Source organism: Lutra lutra, chromosome 8, assembly GCF_902655055.1.
Source record: "Lutra lutra chromosome 8, mLutLut1.2, whole genome shotgun sequence".
NCBI classification, from domain to species: domain Eukaryota; kingdom Metazoa; phylum Chordata; class Mammalia; order Carnivora; family Mustelidae; genus Lutra; species Lutra lutra.
In genome coordinates this window covers 29927789-29946687 of record NC_062285.1, presented here as the reverse complement: position 1 = coordinate 29946687, position 18899 = coordinate 29927789, and the positions used below count along the sequence as shown (strand labels likewise).

At 35.6% G+C, this 18899-nt stretch overlaps 1 protein-coding gene across 1 annotated transcript in view; it reads right to left on the bottom strand.

The window, feature by feature from the left end:
* The window catches only part of CCDC7 (coiled-coil domain containing 7), a 404782-nt gene that overhangs the window by 242336 nt on the left and 143547 nt on the right, over positions 1-18899 (bottom strand). Inside the window, exons 19-20 of the mRNA XM_047741462.1 lie at positions 5679-5973; positions 4742-4814 (exon numbers count right to left, since the gene is read on the bottom strand). Coding sequence (XP_047597418.1) covers positions 4742-4814; positions 5679-5973 — 368 coding nt within the window. The remainder of the gene's footprint in view (positions 1-4741; positions 4815-5678; positions 5974-18899) is intronic.

The following is an 18899-nucleotide window of genomic DNA, read 5'->3' as shown; positions in this document are numbered from 1 at the left end:
GTTAGCATGAGTCAAAATCACAAAGAGCCTTTCTGGCCGTGGAGCTGGTTCTCCCTGTGCCTGTGCAGGAAACTAATTTATAGCTCTTCCCACTGCTGAATATGGCCTTAAGTCCAACTGACCAGGGAACCTAACTATACCACATGGAAAGCCATGCAGCCCACCCAACAGCCCTGCTTATAGTGGCACTCGAACAGAGAGTATACCCCATGGCTTTTCCTGTCTGCAGAGCAAAACCAGTGGTCCTGTCTCACCAGTGAATTCAGCACACAGTCTTGGCTGATTCAAGTCCCCAAACAGAATGCAGTAATAGAGGAAATGAAGGGGAAATGATTTAAGGCATTCAGAAAACAAATAGAAACTTGGTAAGTTCTCCCTTAATAGCACTTAATTAAACTCTCCAATCAAAAGACAGATAGGTTTAAAGAAAACTGCATAATCCCCTATATGCTGTGTATAAGAGATTCATTTTACATGCAAAGACATAAATAGATTGAAAGTGAAGGGATGGAACTCTATGTAAATATTAACCAAGAGAGCTAAAGTAGTGTGATAATCAATTTTATGTGTTGACTTGGCTAAGAAATGCCCAAATACCTGGTAAAACACAATTTCTGGGGGTGTCTGTGAAGGTGTCTCTGGAAGAGATTTGCATTTAAATCAATAGCCTAAGATCACCCTCATCAATGTGGGTGCACATAGGAGGGTGCCCTCCTACTGAGGGCCTAAGTAGAAGAAAAAGTTGGAGAAAAGTTGGATTTGCTTTCTCAATTTGAACTTTGATATCCATCTTCTCCTGCCCTTAGACATTAGTATTCCAGGTTCTAGGGAGTTCACTTAGACTGGGACTTATACCATCCACAGCCTCCCCATTCTGAGGCCTTTGGCCAGAGACTGAATTACACCCCTAGTTTTCTTGGTTCTCCACTTGCAGATAGTATATCATGGGACTCCTTGGCCTTCATAACTGCATGTGCCAATTATTATAATAAATCTCCTTTTATAGATCTGTATCTGTATTTATATATCTCTCTATATATCCTATTTTTTTCTGTTTCTATGGAGAACCCTGATATAGGTATCTTTATTAATATCAGACAAGACAGACTTAAAGTTAAAAAATGCTGCAAGGGACAAAGAATCACATTATATATTGGCAAAAAGGTCATTCATTAAGGATATATAAGAACTAGGAACATAAGCACACACACAAAAGAGGCCCAAAATATATGAAAGAAGCAGATAAAAGATCCACAAATAAATATAGGATTTGAACAATACTACACACAAATTGGACATGACAAATGGCATTTATGAAACCCACAGCTAACATTCTAAATGGTAAAGTAGTGAAAGATTTCTCCATTAGAACAAGACAAAAATGTCTGTTTTTTACCAGTACCATTCAACATTGTACTAGAAGTCTGAGCAAGAGCAGTTAGAAAATAAAAAGAAATAAAAGGCATCCAAATTGGAAAAGGAGTAAAACTATCTTTATTCACAGATGACATGTTCATATATTTAGAAAATCTCAAAGATGCCACATAGAAATTAAATTCAGCAAAGTTTCAGGATGGAAGATCAGCATGTAAAATCAATTGTATTTCTAAAACCAGCAACGACTAATTTGAAAATGAAATTTAATAAAAATTCCATCATAGTATATCAGAAAAAATAAAATACTTAGGAATAATATTACCCAAGAATTATACACTGAAAACTATCAAATATTGCTATAACAAACTAAATAAGACCTAAATAAAATGGAAAGGCATCTGTGTTCATGAACTCGGGGGCTTAATATTATTAAGATGGCAATACTTCCCAAGGTGATCTACAGATTAAGTGCATTCTCTATGAAACTCCCAAAGGCTTCTTTGAAAAAAATGAAAAAATTTGATCCTAAAATTTGTATTTAGTTGCAAGAGGTCTAAAATAGCCAAAGTGATGTTGAAAAAGACAAAATTTAAGAACTCACACATTCCCACACACACTACAAAGCAAAAATAATTCAAAACAGTGTGATATTGACATGTGGATAGACATATACAATAGTGGAATACAATTGAGAGCACAGAAATAAACCCATACATGAAGTTGACTGCTTTTGACTAGGGCACCATACAATTCAGTGGAAAAAGAAGAGCCTCTTCAACAAACAATGCTGGGACAACTCAATTTCCACAGGCCAAAAAAAAAAAAAAAATGCTGTATGTATCACTACTTCACATCATATACAAAAATTAACTGAAAATGTATCAATGACCTAAATATAAGAGCTAAAACCATAAAGCCCTTTGAAGAAAGCAGAAGGATAAGTCTCTATTATCTTAGATTTGGCAATTGATTCTCAGATATTGACACTAAAAGCATAGCAGCAAAATAAACAGATAAATTGAGCTTTAAAAAATTATTTTTAGGCATCAAAGGGCATTTTCAAGAAAGTGAAAAGACAACAAATATTTGTAAACCAGATGTCTGACAAAACCTCCAGAATATATAAAGAACCTCTACAAATCAGCAACAAAAAGACAAAGAACCCAATTATAAACTGGGTGAAGGAGATGAATACACATTTTTTTTCCAAAGAAGATATACAAATGACCAATAAGCACATAAAAAATGCTTAACATCTTTAGTAATTAGAGAAATGTAAATCAAAATCACAATGAGATTCATTTCATACCTACTAGAATCATTATAATTAAAAGAGCAAAGAAAACAAGTGTTGGCAAGAATGTATATCCTTCTATATTGCTGGTGGAAATATAAAATGGCACAGCCACTGTGGAAAACAGTTGGGCAGTTACTCAAAAAAGCTAAAATTAGAATTATCATATGATCCAGCCTTTACACAAGGAAATGAAGTTCTGACACATAATGGATGAAACTTAAAAACATTATGCTGGGGGTGCCTGGGTGTCTCAATGGGTTAAGCCTCTGCCTTCAGCTCAGGTCATGATCTCAGGGTTCTGGGATCGAGCCCCGCATCAGGCTCTCTGCTCAGTGGGGAGCCTGCTTCTCCCTCTCTCTCTCTGCCTGCTTCTTCACCTGCTTGTGATATCTCTCTCTGTCAAATAAATAAATAAAATAAAATAAAAAAACATCATGTTAAGTGATATAGGCCAGATAAAAAAGGACAAATATTGTAGGATTTCACTCATATGAAATATAATAGGCATGTTCATAGAGATAGAAAATAAATTAGAAGCTTTAGGGGCTGGATAGGAGCAGAAATGGGAGTTATTGCTTAATGAATTTCTTTTTAGGGTGATGAAAAGTTGTGGAAATACAGGTGGTGATGGTTCCATAACATTGTAAATATTCACAAAGCTACTGAATTGTACACTTAAAAGATGATTAAGAGGTGCCTGGGTGGCTCAGTGGATTAAAGTCTCTGCCTTCAGCTCAGGTCATGATCCCAGTGTCCTGGGATGGAGCCCCACGTCCTGCTCTCTGCTCAGCGGGGACCCTGCTTCCTCCTCTCTCTCTGCCTGCCTCTCTGCCTACTTGTGATCTCTGTCAAATAAATAAATAAAATCTTTAAAAAAAAGATGATTAAAATGGCAAATTTCCTTTTAATATATATTTTATCATAATAAAAAATTTTAGTAGACTGATTAAATTCAGGCCAACTTCTGGTTAAAATTTGTAATAAACTTTGAATAAAAGAAAACATCCTGATCACAATAAGGACTATTTATCTCAGGTAACATGGTAACATAGGTAAAACAGTAGAGGAACTCTCAACTCAAAGCACAATAAAAGAGTAATTCTCCAGCACTCTATATTACAACCATTTAATTTTATTTTGAAAGTTCAAGCCAATGTTGTAAAATATGGGTTGATTATAAAAATTTATATGTTGGAAAGGAAGAACAAATTTATCAGTTTTAATATATATTCACATATATACACATATATGTATATATTTATGTATGCATACACACACACACACACACACACACATATATATATATATATATATATATATATTTTTTTTTTTTTTTTTTTTTTTAAGAGAGAGAGAGAAGGAACACACTCACATTGGGGGCAGGGAGCAGAGGGAGAATCCTAATCAGGCTCCACCCCCAACACAGAGTCCCAGGCAGGGCTCAATCTCAGGACCCTGAGATCATGACCTGAGTTGAAATCAAGAGTCATTTGCTTAACCAACTGAGCCACACAGGCACCCTGTTTTAAAATATATTACATAAAACACCTAAAGAATCTAGCCAAGAGGCCCCTGGGTGGCTAAGTGGGTTAAGTCTCTGCCTTCAGCTCAGGTCATGATCCCAGAGTCATGGGATTGAGCGGATGGAGCCCTCTGCTTGCCTCTCTGCCTACTTGTGATCTCTCTCTGTCAAATGGATGAATAAAATCTTTAAAAAAAAAAATCTAGCTAAAATATTATTTATGCCACAAATCTTTTTTTCTGCGGTACCCTGATGAATTTTTGGCATGATATGTTAAAAATTCATAATGCCAAATACTGTTAAGTGATGGAGGCAAAGTTATCACTTCCCTTTTATACAAATCTTAGTTGAAATAAACTGTGGGTAATGTAATGTTAACTCACCAAATTATTTTTTACATACTGGTCAATATATTTCCATATTATGTGATGACTGACCAAGGAGTTATTTTCAAATTTAAAAATGTACTCTCTTTATTTATTTATAATTATACCATGGGAAAACACACTCACATTTTTACCTTATAAAACAGAAAATCTTTTTACCTTGAAATTCTCTTGATACTTGGTAAGTTTGTTTTTCAGTCTTATTTTGTAATTTCTCTTCTACAGCAGCATCCTTAATGACAAAATTTATAATAAGTAATTCAAATTATCTATCTTGGAACTCTAATTACTTTCTCTCAGAGCAAGAATTTTTACTCATATGTACAATGTCACTGCATAAGTGTTTTATTTTTATATCCTGAATGCATCAAATAAAAACATAAGAACAATTAATGGATGTGAAAGGAATTTGGGAACATTTACCAAGCTTTATTGTGATTCTCCTCATAAATAATTCCAAATAAATCATTTTAATAATAATTAGGATTCTACTTTAGATTTATATTTTAGTCTGATTAAGTTTCTAGTCTAACTCAAATAACTCATGAAATTATTTAAGTCACTTTAATAAATTCTATGGTAAAAGTATATTATAGATATATGTCAAATATATGCAGCCTTTTTTATCATTTCTCTTTTTCCCCAACATTTTTGCTTTAAGAATTTCCTAATCAAATATTGTTTTAACAAAAACAATTCTGATAATTTTCTAGGCCTTTTTTAAGGTATATAAAACCATTTCAAAAGAACTTTGTTTTCACGATTACCTTACTATATAAAAATACTTTTTCTAGATGAATTTTCTAGAAATGAAAATTTCCCTATCTCAGCTAGGAATTGTGTATATTTTATCATTAAAACTCTAATTTAAATCACAACTTCTTTGTCAATACAGCTAGAATTTTTTGTTAAAATATTACTCTGATTCTCAAATATTAATTTAAACATCCTAAATATAAAGTAGATTGTATTAAAAGGCAAACTTTTTATTCCCTTTAAATAAGAAAATGTTGAGTTTTAACTAACATTTGCTTAAAATATTAAGAGTCTAGCAATTCAAGGTAAACAGCTTTCAAATTATTTTACTATATCTTACCTTTGAAAGGTCACTACCCATTGGCTTTCTTTTGGTAAGAACAGGAGGTGAAATGAATGATGCTGTTGCTGTTTCATTCCCTTGAAGTGATGTTTTGGCAGACAGTAAATCTTCAATCTCTTCCTTTGATAATAGTCTTGTTAATGATTTATCATGGGTCTTTAATGGAAGTATATAGGATAGGTCTTTATCAGCTGAAACTTCACTTGAATTCCTTAAAAAAGCTGATCCATCTTGAGACTTTAGGATCTGTGAAAGATCTGAAATAGCAGAGCTAGCTCTTTTCTTCTCTGAGCTTTAGAATTACAAAACATCTGGTATTAGATTATGTGAAGAAAATTTTTTATTTGTAACTGAAGAATCATTTTCATAATCTATGAAAATATTAAGCAATCATAATTATTAATTAATGGTAATACAAATATGAAGTTGCTGCTAGATAACAAGTCGAAGATAATATGTCTTCTGGAATTTAAAATAGACAGAATTAAGTAACATTAAAAATACTTAAGAGAAAAAAAAATACTTAAGAGCTATTCAAGATCATAATAGGCACAGAACAAAAAATATTTGGTCAGACAAAGTAGAACACAAGATGTTTTAGAGGATGTCCTTTAGTCATATTTATTCCAGTCGTTTTTCCACAATTTCATTTCAGAATGAAAATAAAAATGAAAATTTCTCTATAGCAGTTTTAATATTAAAAGATCACTGTCTTCCACAAGAGTCAATTTCAAGCTCTGAGTTAGTTTTCTTCAAGGTGATAAGTATTTATTCTTCACCAGCTGGCAGGACCAGCTTATTAGGGTTCCAGAACTAGGGTAACCATATGTCATGGTTTGTCCACACAGTCTCAGTGTAAGTGTGTCCCAGCATTCTAGTTTAGACGGTAATTTAAATGATTCAACTACCTATGTTTTATAGAACTTAACAGAGATTTTCTAGTTCTATCAAGAGAAACAGAGTTTGATGGTTCTTCGTTTTATACAGCTATTACTCCAGTTAGTATAATTTGCCTAATGTTTATTGCAGTGCCTAAAATAATTTGAATTTTGGTCACACAAATACAAAATTTGACAATGTAACTACTGTCACCCATCCTAATCTGTTACTTTAGGATTAATTTCAAACACCAAATTTTGGATTATAAAAAGAAGGATATGGAGGACAATTCTGAGAACAAAAGTGTAAGATAATTGATGGCTAAAAAGACACAATTTATGACAAACAGACTTTTTCTAGTAGTGTTATAAAATGGATTCCAATATTAAAGTAAAGAGAATAGGTGGCTGCCTGTCCTAAATTAAGGATGATATCTCAACCTCAAATATGACTTATTAGTTTTATTAAGTATTTGAATTTAAAATGACTAGTTATTGGGGCGCCTGGGTGGCTCAGTGGGTTAAGCCTCTGCCTTCGGCTCAGGTCATGATCTCAGGGTCCTGAGATCGAGCCCCGCATCGGGCTCTCTGCTCGGCGGTGAGCCTGCTTCCCCCCTCTCTCTGCCTGCCTCTCTGCCTACTTGTGATCTCTGTCTGTCAAATAAATAAAGTCTTTAAAAATAAAATAAAATAAAATAAAATGACTAGTTATAAAATAGTCTAACATTCTCCTGAAACCATTTTTGAAGATGTATCCTAGAGGACTGTTGTCATTTTTCAGCCACTGAAGCATAACAATTGTTTAAGTACATAATATAAATTGATGCTTTTTTACAAACATACCTGCTGCTATACACAATCACCACTCCTGTCACTAATATTACCACGTATAAGTAGAAAGCAAAATACTTTAAAAGATATTGAAATGTTTATTAGGGGATATCATTAATCATTTGCTTCTCCACAGGCAAATGACCCTATTATAACAAAAGAGAAAATGTGTGGCAATATCAAGAACAAAACCTTAAATTCAATACAAAGAATATAATACAAAGTTTATTTATAACCAAATTCCCACATGCAAGCTTCCCCCACTTATATTGGCTCCCACAACCATAAAGGACTGTCATTGCATAACACCATAATACTTCTGCTGAGGGGGGATAAGAATGAAAAATGCTAGAAAGGTATGCAAGCAGTACTGTTCAAGCTCACATCAGCCAAAGAGATATCTCTAAGACATGGAAATAGGCATACTTTCAAGGCCTGATGCTTGTTTGAATGATAAAAGAAGAGGAAAAGGAAGAAAAGAAGGGGGAAGAGGAGAAGAAAGTAGGAAGAGGATAGAAAGTCTGTGAAAGTCAGCCTATTGTCACACAGAAAATAATAATGATTTGACCAATCCCCATTCTTTGGTAAATTATCCAAAACAACCTAAATATATTTTATAAGTCTTGCTAAATTTGCATCATTTGTCAACCATTTTTGATTAAGATTCTTTCTAGTCATCACTATGTTAAAACACAGAGTATAACAGTATACTTATGAGCATGTATTTCAACAGGTTTAATAACAAGGATGTTAATAACATTCTACATGACAGTCTTCAACATCACTGATGTGATACAAAGATATATATATCTTTATATATTTTATATATACAAAGATATCATATATACATATATCTTCATATATTTTATATATATAAAGATTTTATGTATATCTTTATATATATATTATATATAAAGAATAAATCTCTTGCTTGCAAAAGCATTTGTTTCTTTTTGGTTTTAAAGATTTTATTTTATTTGACAGAGATCATGAGTAGGCAGAGAGGCAGGCAGAGAGAGGAGGAGGAAACAGGCTCCCTGCTGAGCAGAGAGCCCAATGCGCCCCAGGATCCTGGGATCATGACCTGAGCCAAAGGCCGAGGCTTTAACCCACTGAGCCACCCAGGCGCCCCACAAAAGCATTTGTTAATCTGAAGATCTGAGCATTGCCTCCTTTTCTCACCAAGCAAATATATGAATAAAGGCACAATCTGTTATGCATATCATCAACACCCTTTTAATCCATTGTCATCCAGACAAAATGGAAGATTTCCATTGAATTACTGCCCAATCTGTCCTAAGTTGTTTCGTCTGTCTGTATCTGTTTCAAGACTTTTTTTCAGCTTCCCATGTTAACTCCATCCATTTTCTAAACTGCCAACACAATCCCCAAGGCATGTCCCTCCTCCCTTAGGAAAAAAAAATTCTCTTCACAATATTGATATATACACTAAACTTTTAATTATCAACAGAAATATAGAAGAGAATGTATTTGATATTCTTATCTGTAATAGAAGATGTGGGATGTATTTCTATATGCAAGGAAAACAAAAGGTCTAGGATTCAAAGTGTGTAGTACAACCTTAAATGATTCTAGAAATTAACTTCACAGGAAAATTTCAATATACTGAATGTAAAATTAACATTCAAAATTTATCATATTTTGACAGTTTTAAAAATTATAATTATCATTGGTTAAATTCTTCATGGTAATTAGTTTTAGGCTCCTCAACTAAAAAGGAACTAAAACAATTTGAAAAGATTCAATAAAAATACAAATGATTAAAAGCCTGGAAAAATGAAATGTTAAAATACTTAGAATTATTTCATCTAGAGAAAACAAAGCTAGTTGACTACTTAGAAATAGTTTATAAATGTGTAAAGATATCTTACACTGAAAATGTTGACTAGCTACAATTAATAGCTACTTTTTTTAAGTTTTAAATTTTATTCCAAGAATTATAGTAAGTCAGTCCTATTCCCAGATGACTTGTGATTTGTTGACATCAAAGGTAGATTACATAGATTTACTTCAAGTGAGGCTAAATTAGGGAAGCAGAATAAGACTAGATTCATGCTATAACATATGTAAAATTAAGTCATATACAATGGCTAATACTTGATTTTCTCAAAAAGGCCATTTCATGTTGTTCAGCATTAGTAGCTAATATTTATCAATTTTTGTTTAATTTTTATTTATCAAGTATTGTTATTACTGAAATAATTAAAAATAAGAATTAAACTTTAAAATAAGGAAAATATATGAAACAAAAAAGGAAAACTAATCTAACACTAGAAAAACAAATCATTTTCACTATGTCTGTATCTTTGGGGTAAATACCCAGTAGTGCAATTGCTGGGTCAGAGGGTAGCTCTATTCCCTCCACACTTTTTTCCAGAGTGGCTGTATAGCTTGAATTCCCACCAACAGTGCAAGAGGGTCCCCTTTCTCCACATCATTGCCAACATTTCTTGTTACCTGTTTTGTTAATTTTTGTTATTCTAATTAGTGTAAGGTGGTATCTCATTGTGGTTTTGATTTGTATTCCCTGATGGCTAGAGATGTTGAGCATTTTTTCATGTGTCTGTTAGCCATTTGTATGTCTTTTTTAGAGAAGTATCTGTTCATGTCTTCTGCCTATTTTTTGACTGGGTTATTCATTTCTTGAGTGTTGAGTTTGAGAAGTTCTTTACAAATCTTGGATATCAGCCCTTTATAATGTCATTTGCAAATATCTTCTCTCATTCCATGGGCTTCCTCTTAGTTTTGTTGACTGTTTCTTTTGCTATGGAGAAGCTTTTTATCTTAATAAAATCTCAGAAGTTTTTTTGATTTTGTTTCACTTGTCTTTGGAGACGTGTCTTGAAAGAAGTTACTGTGGCTGATGTTGAAGAGGTTACAGCCTATGTTCCCCTCAAAGATTTTGATGGATTCATGTTGCACTACTAGGTATTTACCCCAAAGATACAGACATAGTGAAAAGAAGGGGCACCTGCACCTCAATATTCTAGCAGCAATGTCCACAATAGCCAAACAGTGGAAGGAGCCTAGATGATGTTTAACAGATGAATGGATAAAGATATGGTACATATACACAATGGAATATTATTCAGCCATCAGAAAGGATGAATGCTCACCATTTGCATCAACATGGATGGAGTTGGAGGTGACTATGTTAAGTGAAGTAAGTCAAGTAGAGAAAGAAAATTATCATATGTTTTCACTCCTATGTGGAACATAAGCAATAGCACAGAGGACCATACAGGAAGGGAGGGAAATCCAAAGAGGGAGAAATCAGAGAGGGAGATGAACCATGAGAGACTATGGACCCTGAGAAATAATCTGGCAGTTTCAGAGGGGAGGGAACATGGGAGGGGGAAACAGGGTGATGGGTACTGAAGAAGGCATAGGCTGTGATGAGCACTGGGTGTTATACTTAACTAATGAAGCACTGAACACTACATCAAAAACGAATTATGTACTATACAGTGGCTAACTGAATACAAAAAAAAAAAAAAAAGAAAGAAAGAAAGAAAAACAAAATATTGGTTAATGAGGATGATAAACATATTTTCTCTTGCATGGCCCTGACAGATATTTCCCTTTCCCCACTCGGTAGCTTGGCAGAGATTCTCAAAATCTTTCACTGATACCTGCAATATTGGACTGTGACCTCCCTCCACACCCCCTTTTATCAACATGTCTACTTCCCTTTCATCAAGGAGTTTCACAGTTAGAGAATTATCTATTTTTCTCTGTACCCCTCTCAATTTCTCTATAAATATATATACTAGTATGTGAAATGGACCTTTCCCCTAGAGCACTTTCCATTACCCATCAAGTTGTCTCTAGCCTAAACATTCCTTGAGCAAAATGAGAGCTTAGAATATTACATGTGTTCTGCTTCTACTCTGCTTGTGAGTTTTATTCAATAAATACTATTGTAGTATAACAACCTAAATTGTATATACTTAGTTGTATATATCTGGATATTTTAAATTTGGAAAACAGATTGATCCATCAAGGAGGTAGAAAATAAACCCACTGGAAGCCTCACATCAGACAAACTATTGGGTTGGAATGGACTATTTCTCAGTGATGATGTTATATACCATCACAAAAGCCCCAGAGAGGAAAATTACTTAGCCAAACTAGAATGACTAGAGCCCAGGTAGCCTCAGAGAAAAGGGATACCACAACCTCCAAGTAGGTAGGATAGCTGCATAGTCCATAGACCACTAAAGCCCTGAACTGGGAAGATTTCCTAGAAATCCTGGAGTAAGGAGGAGCCCAAGATGGTGGAGGAATAGGAGACCCAAATTTCACCTGGTCCCAGGAATTCAGCTAGATAACTAAAAAACCATTCTAAACACCTACTAACTCAACTGGAAAATGAAGAAAAGAATAGCAGCAACTCTATGAACAGAAAAGCGACCACTTTCTGGAAGGTAGGATGTGTGGAGAAATGAATCTGAGGTGACATATGGGAAGACAAACTACAGAGGGAGGCAGGCTCTGTCAACCGGCTACAAGCAAGTGACAGAGTAGTGGAGCACAAAGTCAGAACTTTTAGAAGTCTGCTCTGGTGAGGGACGTCACTCTGGTAGCTAAGAGGGTGATGGAACCCTCACTGGGACAGTGTGGTCTCGGGATCCCTGGGATCACAGGAAGATGGGGGTGCCCAAGTACAGCAAAGCTCCCAGGTATCAGAGCAGGAAATCTGGCTGCAAACAGTGAGCCCAGGATTGGGCTCACAACTCAGGACTGTCATAAACTGTGATCCATGGCACAGGTGGACTACTGCTCTTCGAGCAGGGGACAACTAGTAGCAGAACCAGGAAGACTCCCCTTCCTGCCCCAGGGAAGACCAGTATAGGAGTGCTCCACAGAAATCTGCTGGGTTTGGAGTCCCAAATAGGGACATTCGACAGAGATAGAAATACTCGGTCACAGGCCAGATGAGCAGAGTATGGCCAGAGACCAGGGAGACATAAGTGATTGACTGCTTTTCTCTGGGCACGCATTGAGGAGTGGAGTCCCCAGCTCTCTGCTCCTGTATGCCCCAGGGTGGGGGACTGGGAAGCCACCATTTTCATTCTCATCCTCCAAAGTTGTGCAGAAAGCCTTCAGGGAACAAAAGCTACAGAAAGCAAACTGGAGCAGATTACTGAGCTTGGCCCCAGGAATAGCACTGCAATTCTGCCAAGGGCAAAGACATTTGAGAATCAATGCAACTGGCCCCTCCCCCAAAAGATCACCAAAAACATCCAGCCAAGACCAAGTTTACCTATCAATGAGAACTGCAAAACTCCAGCACAAAGGGACTATATCACATAGAATTAATGGCTTCTTTCCCCATGATTCTTTATCATTCAAATTTAATTTTTTTAATTTAATTTTTTAAATTATTCTTTTTTCAATTAACTTATCAATTCCTTTTTCAAAAATCTTTTTAAATTTTCTTTATTAGAGTCATATTTTAGTCCTTCATTGTATTTAACCTTACTTTTTGAGCATGTATGTTTTTCTTTCTTTAAAATATTGGGAAGTACTTTCTCCTAACAGAACAAAATACACCCAAAATCTAGGGTATGGCTCTGTTCTATTCACCAGCCTGATCATATTCTTTTTGTTTGTTTGTTTGTTTTTTTTCCACACCAGTTTTGGGTCTCTTCTTATTTGTTTAGTCTATATTTCTTTGGTGATTTGTTTAGTGTATATTTATATTTAATATATATTTATATTTATATAAGTATATATAAGTATAAGTATATATATACTTATATGTATCTTTATATTCCTTATTATTATATTATAATTATATTACATTAATATTTATTATATTCTATTTCTTCTGATTTGTTTAGTGTATATTTAATGTATAGTGTATATATAAAAACTTTTAGCATTTTGTTCTCTCATTCATCTATTCTTTTCTCAAAAAAATGACAAAATGGAAAAACTCACCTCAAAAAAAAGAACAAGAGGCAGCACTGACTGCTAGGGACCTAATCAATATAGACATTAGTAAGATGTCAGAACTAGAGTTCAGAGTAATGATTATAAAGATACTAACTGGACTTGAAAAAAGCACAGAAGATACTACAGAATCCCTTTCTGGAGATATAAAATCTAACCAAGTGAAAATTAAAAAGGATATTAATGAGGTACAATAAAAAAAAAAATGGAGGCTCTAACTGCTAGGATAAATGGGGCAGAAAACAGAATTAGTGAAATAGAAGACCAAAAGATGGAGAATAAAGAAGCTGAGAAAAAGAGAGAGAAACAACTACTGGATCATGAGGGGAGAATTTGAGAGATGAGTGACACCATAAAGCAAAACAATATTAGAATAATTGGGATCCCAGAAGAAAAAGTGGGGGAGAAGTATATTGGAACAAATTATAGCAGAGGATTTCCCTAATTTGGGGAAGAAAACACGCATCAAAATGCAGGAGGCACAGAGAACGCCCCTCAAAAACAACAAAAAAATACGTCAATTCCCTGACATCTAATAGTAAAACTTAACAAATCTCAGAGACGAAGAGAAAATCCTGACAGCAGATTGGAACAAGAGGTCTAACCTACACTGGTAGAAATATTAGATTGGCAGCAGACCTATATCTACAGAGATGTGGCAGGCCAGAAAGGACTGGCACGATATATTCTGGGTACTAAATGAGAAAAATATGCAGCCAAGAATACTTTATCCAGATAGGCTGTCACTGAAAATAGGAGAGATGAAAAGCTTCCAAGACAAACAGAAACTAAAAGAATTTCCAATCACCAAACCAGCCCTACAAAACATATTAAAAGGGGTCCTCTAACTAAAGAGAGAACCCAAAACTAACATAGACCAGAAAGGAACAGAGACAATACACAGTAACAGTCACATTACAGGCAATACAATGGCACTAAATTCATAGTTTTCAATAGTTACCCTGAATGTAAATGGGCAAAATGCCCCAATCAAAAGACTCAGGGTACCAGATTGGATAAAAAAGTAACACCCATTAATATGCTGTCTGCAAGAGACCCATTTTAGACCCAAAGACAACTCCAGATTTAAAGTGAGGGGATGGAGAACATTTATTATGCAAATGGGCATCAAAAGAAAGCTGGGGTGGCAATCCTTATATTAGACAAATTTGATTTTAAACCAAAAACTGTAATAAGAGATAAGGACACTATATCATACCTAAGCGTCTATCCAACAAGATCTAAAAATTGTTAATATTTTTACCCCTAACAATGGGATCAACCAATTATATAAACCAATTAATAATAAAATAAAAGGGGGCGCCTGGGTGGCTCAGTGGGTTAAGCCGCTGCCTTCGGCTCAGGTCATGATCTCAGGGTCCTGGGATCAAGCCCCACATCGGGCTCTCTGCTCATCAGGGAGCCTGCTTCCCTCTCTCTCTCTCTCTCTCTCTGCCTGCCTCTCTGCCTACTTGTGATCTCTGTCAAATAAATAAATAAAATCTTTAAAAAATAATAATAATAATAATAAAATAAAAGAAACACATCAACATAATACAATAATACAATAATAGTAGGGGACTTTAAAACCCCCCTCATTGAAATGGACAGATCATCTAACCAAAAGATTAACAAGGAAATAAGGGCTTTAAATGACACACTGGATCAGATGGACTTCACAGATTTATTCAGAACATTCCATCTGAAAGCTACAGAATACACATTCTTTTCTAGTGCACATGGAACATTCTCCAGAATAGATCACATCCTGGGTCACAAATCAGGTCTCAACTGGTACCAAAAGATTGGGATCATTCCCTGAACATTTTCAGACTACAATGCTTTGAGACTCAAACTCAATCAGAACAGGAAAGTTGGAAAGAAGGCAGATACATGGAGGCTAGAGAGACTCCTAGTAAAGAATGAATGGGTCAATCAGAAATTGAAGAATTTCAAAATTCATGGAAACAAAGGAAAATGAAAATACGGCAGTTCAGAACCTTTGGGATGCAGCAAAAGAAGTCCTAAGAGGGAAATACATAGCCATCCAAGCCTCTCTCAAAAAAGTAGAAAAATCCGGGCGCCTGGGTGGCTCAGTGGGTTAAGCCTCTGCCTTCAGCTCAGGTCATGGTCTCAGGGTCCTGGGATCGAGGCCCGCATCGGGTTTTCTGCTCAGCAGGGAGCTTGCTTCCTCCTCTCTCTCTCTCTTCCTGCCCCTCTGCCTACTTGTGATATCTCTCTCTCTCTGTGTCAAATAAATAAATAAAATCTTCAAAAAAAAAAAAAAAAGTAGAAAAATCCCAAATGCACAACCCAGTCCTGTACCTAAAGGAGCTGGAGAAAGAACAGCTAATAAAGCCTAAACCCAGCAGGATAAGAGAAATCATAAAGATCAGAGCAGAAACTAAAGAAATAGAAACCAAAAGAACAGAAAAGATCACGAAACAAGAAGCTGGTTCTTTGAAAGAATTAATAAGACTGATAAACTCCTGGCCAGAATTACCAAAAAGAAAAGGAAGTAACACAAATAAAATCATGAATGAAAGAGGAGAGATCACAATCAACACCCAAGAAATACAAACAATTATATGAACATATTATAAGAAAATATATGCCAACAAATTAGACAATCTGGAAGAAATGGATGCATTCCTAGAGAGTACAAACTACCAAGACTGAACCAGAAAGAAATAGAAAACCTAAACAGACCTATAATGAGCAAGGAAATTGAAGCAGTCATCAAAATTCTCCCTACAAACAAGAGCCCACAGCCAGATGGCTTCCCAGGGGAATTCTACCAAACATTTAAAGAAGAATACCTATTCTCTCTCTCCAAAAAATAGAAATGGAAGGAAAACTTCGAAACTTGTTTTATGAGGCCAGCATGCTTGATCCCAAAGCCAGACAAAGACCCCACCAAAAAGGAGAACTACAGACCAATAACCCTGATGAACATGGATGCAAAAATTCTCACCAAAATACTAGCCAATAGAATCCAACAGTACATTAAAAGGATTATTCACCACAAACACGTGGGATTTATCCCTGGGCTGCAAAGTTGTTTCAACATCCGTAAATCAATCAATGTGATACAATACTTTAAGAAAGGGGGGGCGCCTGGGTGGCTCAGTGGGTTAAAGCCTCTGCCTTCGGCTCAGGTCGTGATCCCAGGATCCTGGGATTGAGCCCCGCATTGGGCTCTCTGCTTAGCGGGGAGCCTGCTTCCCTTCCTCTCTCTGCCTGCCTCTCTGCCTACCTGTGATCTCTGTCAAATAAATAAATAAAATCTAAAAAAAAAAAAAAAAGAAAGAAAGAAAGAAAGGGCAAGAACCATATGATCCTCTCAATAAATGCAGAAAAAGCATTTGACAAAGTACAGCATCATTTTCTGATTAAACTATCCACAGTGTAGGGATAGAGGGAACATAACTCAATATCATAAAAACCATCTATGAACCACAGCAGATATCATTCTCAAGGGGGGAAAACTGAGAGCTTTTACCCTAAGGTCAGGAACATGGCAGGGATGTCTACTATCACCACTGCTGGACTAGAAGTCCTAACCTCAGCAATCAAGACAACAAGAAGAAATAAAAAGCATCCAAATCAGCAAAAAAGGAAGTCAAACTCTCACTCTTCGCAGATGATATATGATATTTTATGTGGAAAACACAGATTTTCCACAACAAAACTGCTAGAATTCATACAGGAATTCAGTAAAGTGACAGGATATAAAATCAATGCACAGAAATCAGTTGCATTCCTATACATCAACAATGAGACAGAAGAAAGAAATTAAGGAGTTAATCCCATTTACAACTGTACCCAAAACCATAAGATACATAGGAATAAAACTAACCAAGAGGCAGAGGATTTGTACTCAGAAAACTATAAAAAAAAATTACTCATTAAAAATTGAGGAAGACAGAAGGAAATGGAAAAATGTACCATGACCATGGATTAGAAAAGCAAATATTGTGAAGACGTCTATGCTACCTAGAGCAATCTATACATTCAATGCAATCCCTATCAAAATACCATCAACTTTCTTCAAAGAATGAAAGAAATAATCCTATAATTTGTACAAAAACAGAAAAGACCCCGAATTGCTAGAGGAATGTTGAAAAAGAAAAGCAAAGCTGGTAGTATCACAATTCCAGACTTCAAGCTCTATTAAAAAGCTGTAATCATCAGGACTGTATGGTACTGGTACAAAAACAGACATATAGATCAATGGAACAGAATACAGAACCCAGAGATGGACCCTCAACTCCATGGTCAACTAATCTTTGACAAAGCAGGAAAGAATATCCAATGGAAAAAAGACAGTCTCTTCAACAAATGGTGTTGGGAAAATTGAACAGCCACATACAGAAGAATGAAACTGGACCATTTCCTTACACCATACACAAAATAGAACCAAAACGCTTGAAAGACCTAAATGTGAGACAGGAATCCATCAAAATCCTTGAGGAGAACAAAGGCAGCATATCTTTGACCTCAGCTTCAGCAACTTCTTCCTAGGCACATCACCAAAGGCAAGGGAAGCAAGGAGATAAATCTTCTGAACAGCAAAAGAAACAGTCAACAAAATCAAAAGACAACCAACAGAATGGGAGAAGATATTTTCAAATATCAGATAAAGGGCTAGTAACCAAAATCTATAAAGAACTTATCAAACTCAACACCCAAGGAACAAACTATCCAATCAAGAAATGGGTACAAGACATGAACAGATATTTCTGCAAAGAAGACATCCAAATGGCCAACAGACACATGAAAAAGTGCTCCACATCACTTGGCATCAGGGAAATACAACTCAAAATCACAATGAGATACCACCTCACACCAGTCAAATAGCTAAAATTAAGAAATCTGGAAATTAAAGATATAAATGTATCTTCTTTTCACTACATCTGTATCTTTGGGGTAAATACCCAGTAGTGTAATTGCTGGGTTGTAGGGTAACTTTATTTTCAACTTTTTGAGGAACCTCCATACTGTTTTCCAGGTTGACTATACCAGCTTGCATTATCACCAACAGTGTAGGAGGATTCCTCTTTCTCCACATCTTCATCAACATCTGTAATTTCCAATAATTCATTTATCCCCTTGTTAAGCAAAATAAGTTAATTAGAGAAAGACAATTAGGGGCTCAGGGGCAAGATGGCAGAGAAATACAAGACCCTGTTTCAACCAGTCCCCTAAAGTGAGCTAAATATCTACCAGAACACTCTGACCACCCATGAAATGAGCCTGAGATGTCAGATTATACACTTCTGGATCTCTACGGGGACAGAAGACATCAGTGGAGAGGTAAAGCAGAGTGGGAATGCTCAGATTGATATCGGACGTTAGAAAGAAGGGGGAGGAATCCAACAGAAGTGACCCATTGGAAAGTAACACCCCAATATGAAAGTGCCCTGTGGTTGAGGACCAGCATTAACTTGAGTCTGGTTAAAAGCACTCAAAAAGAGCAAAAGATCTTAAGGGGCAACTGGTGGAATCAGGCAGTCACAGGTATGTCCTA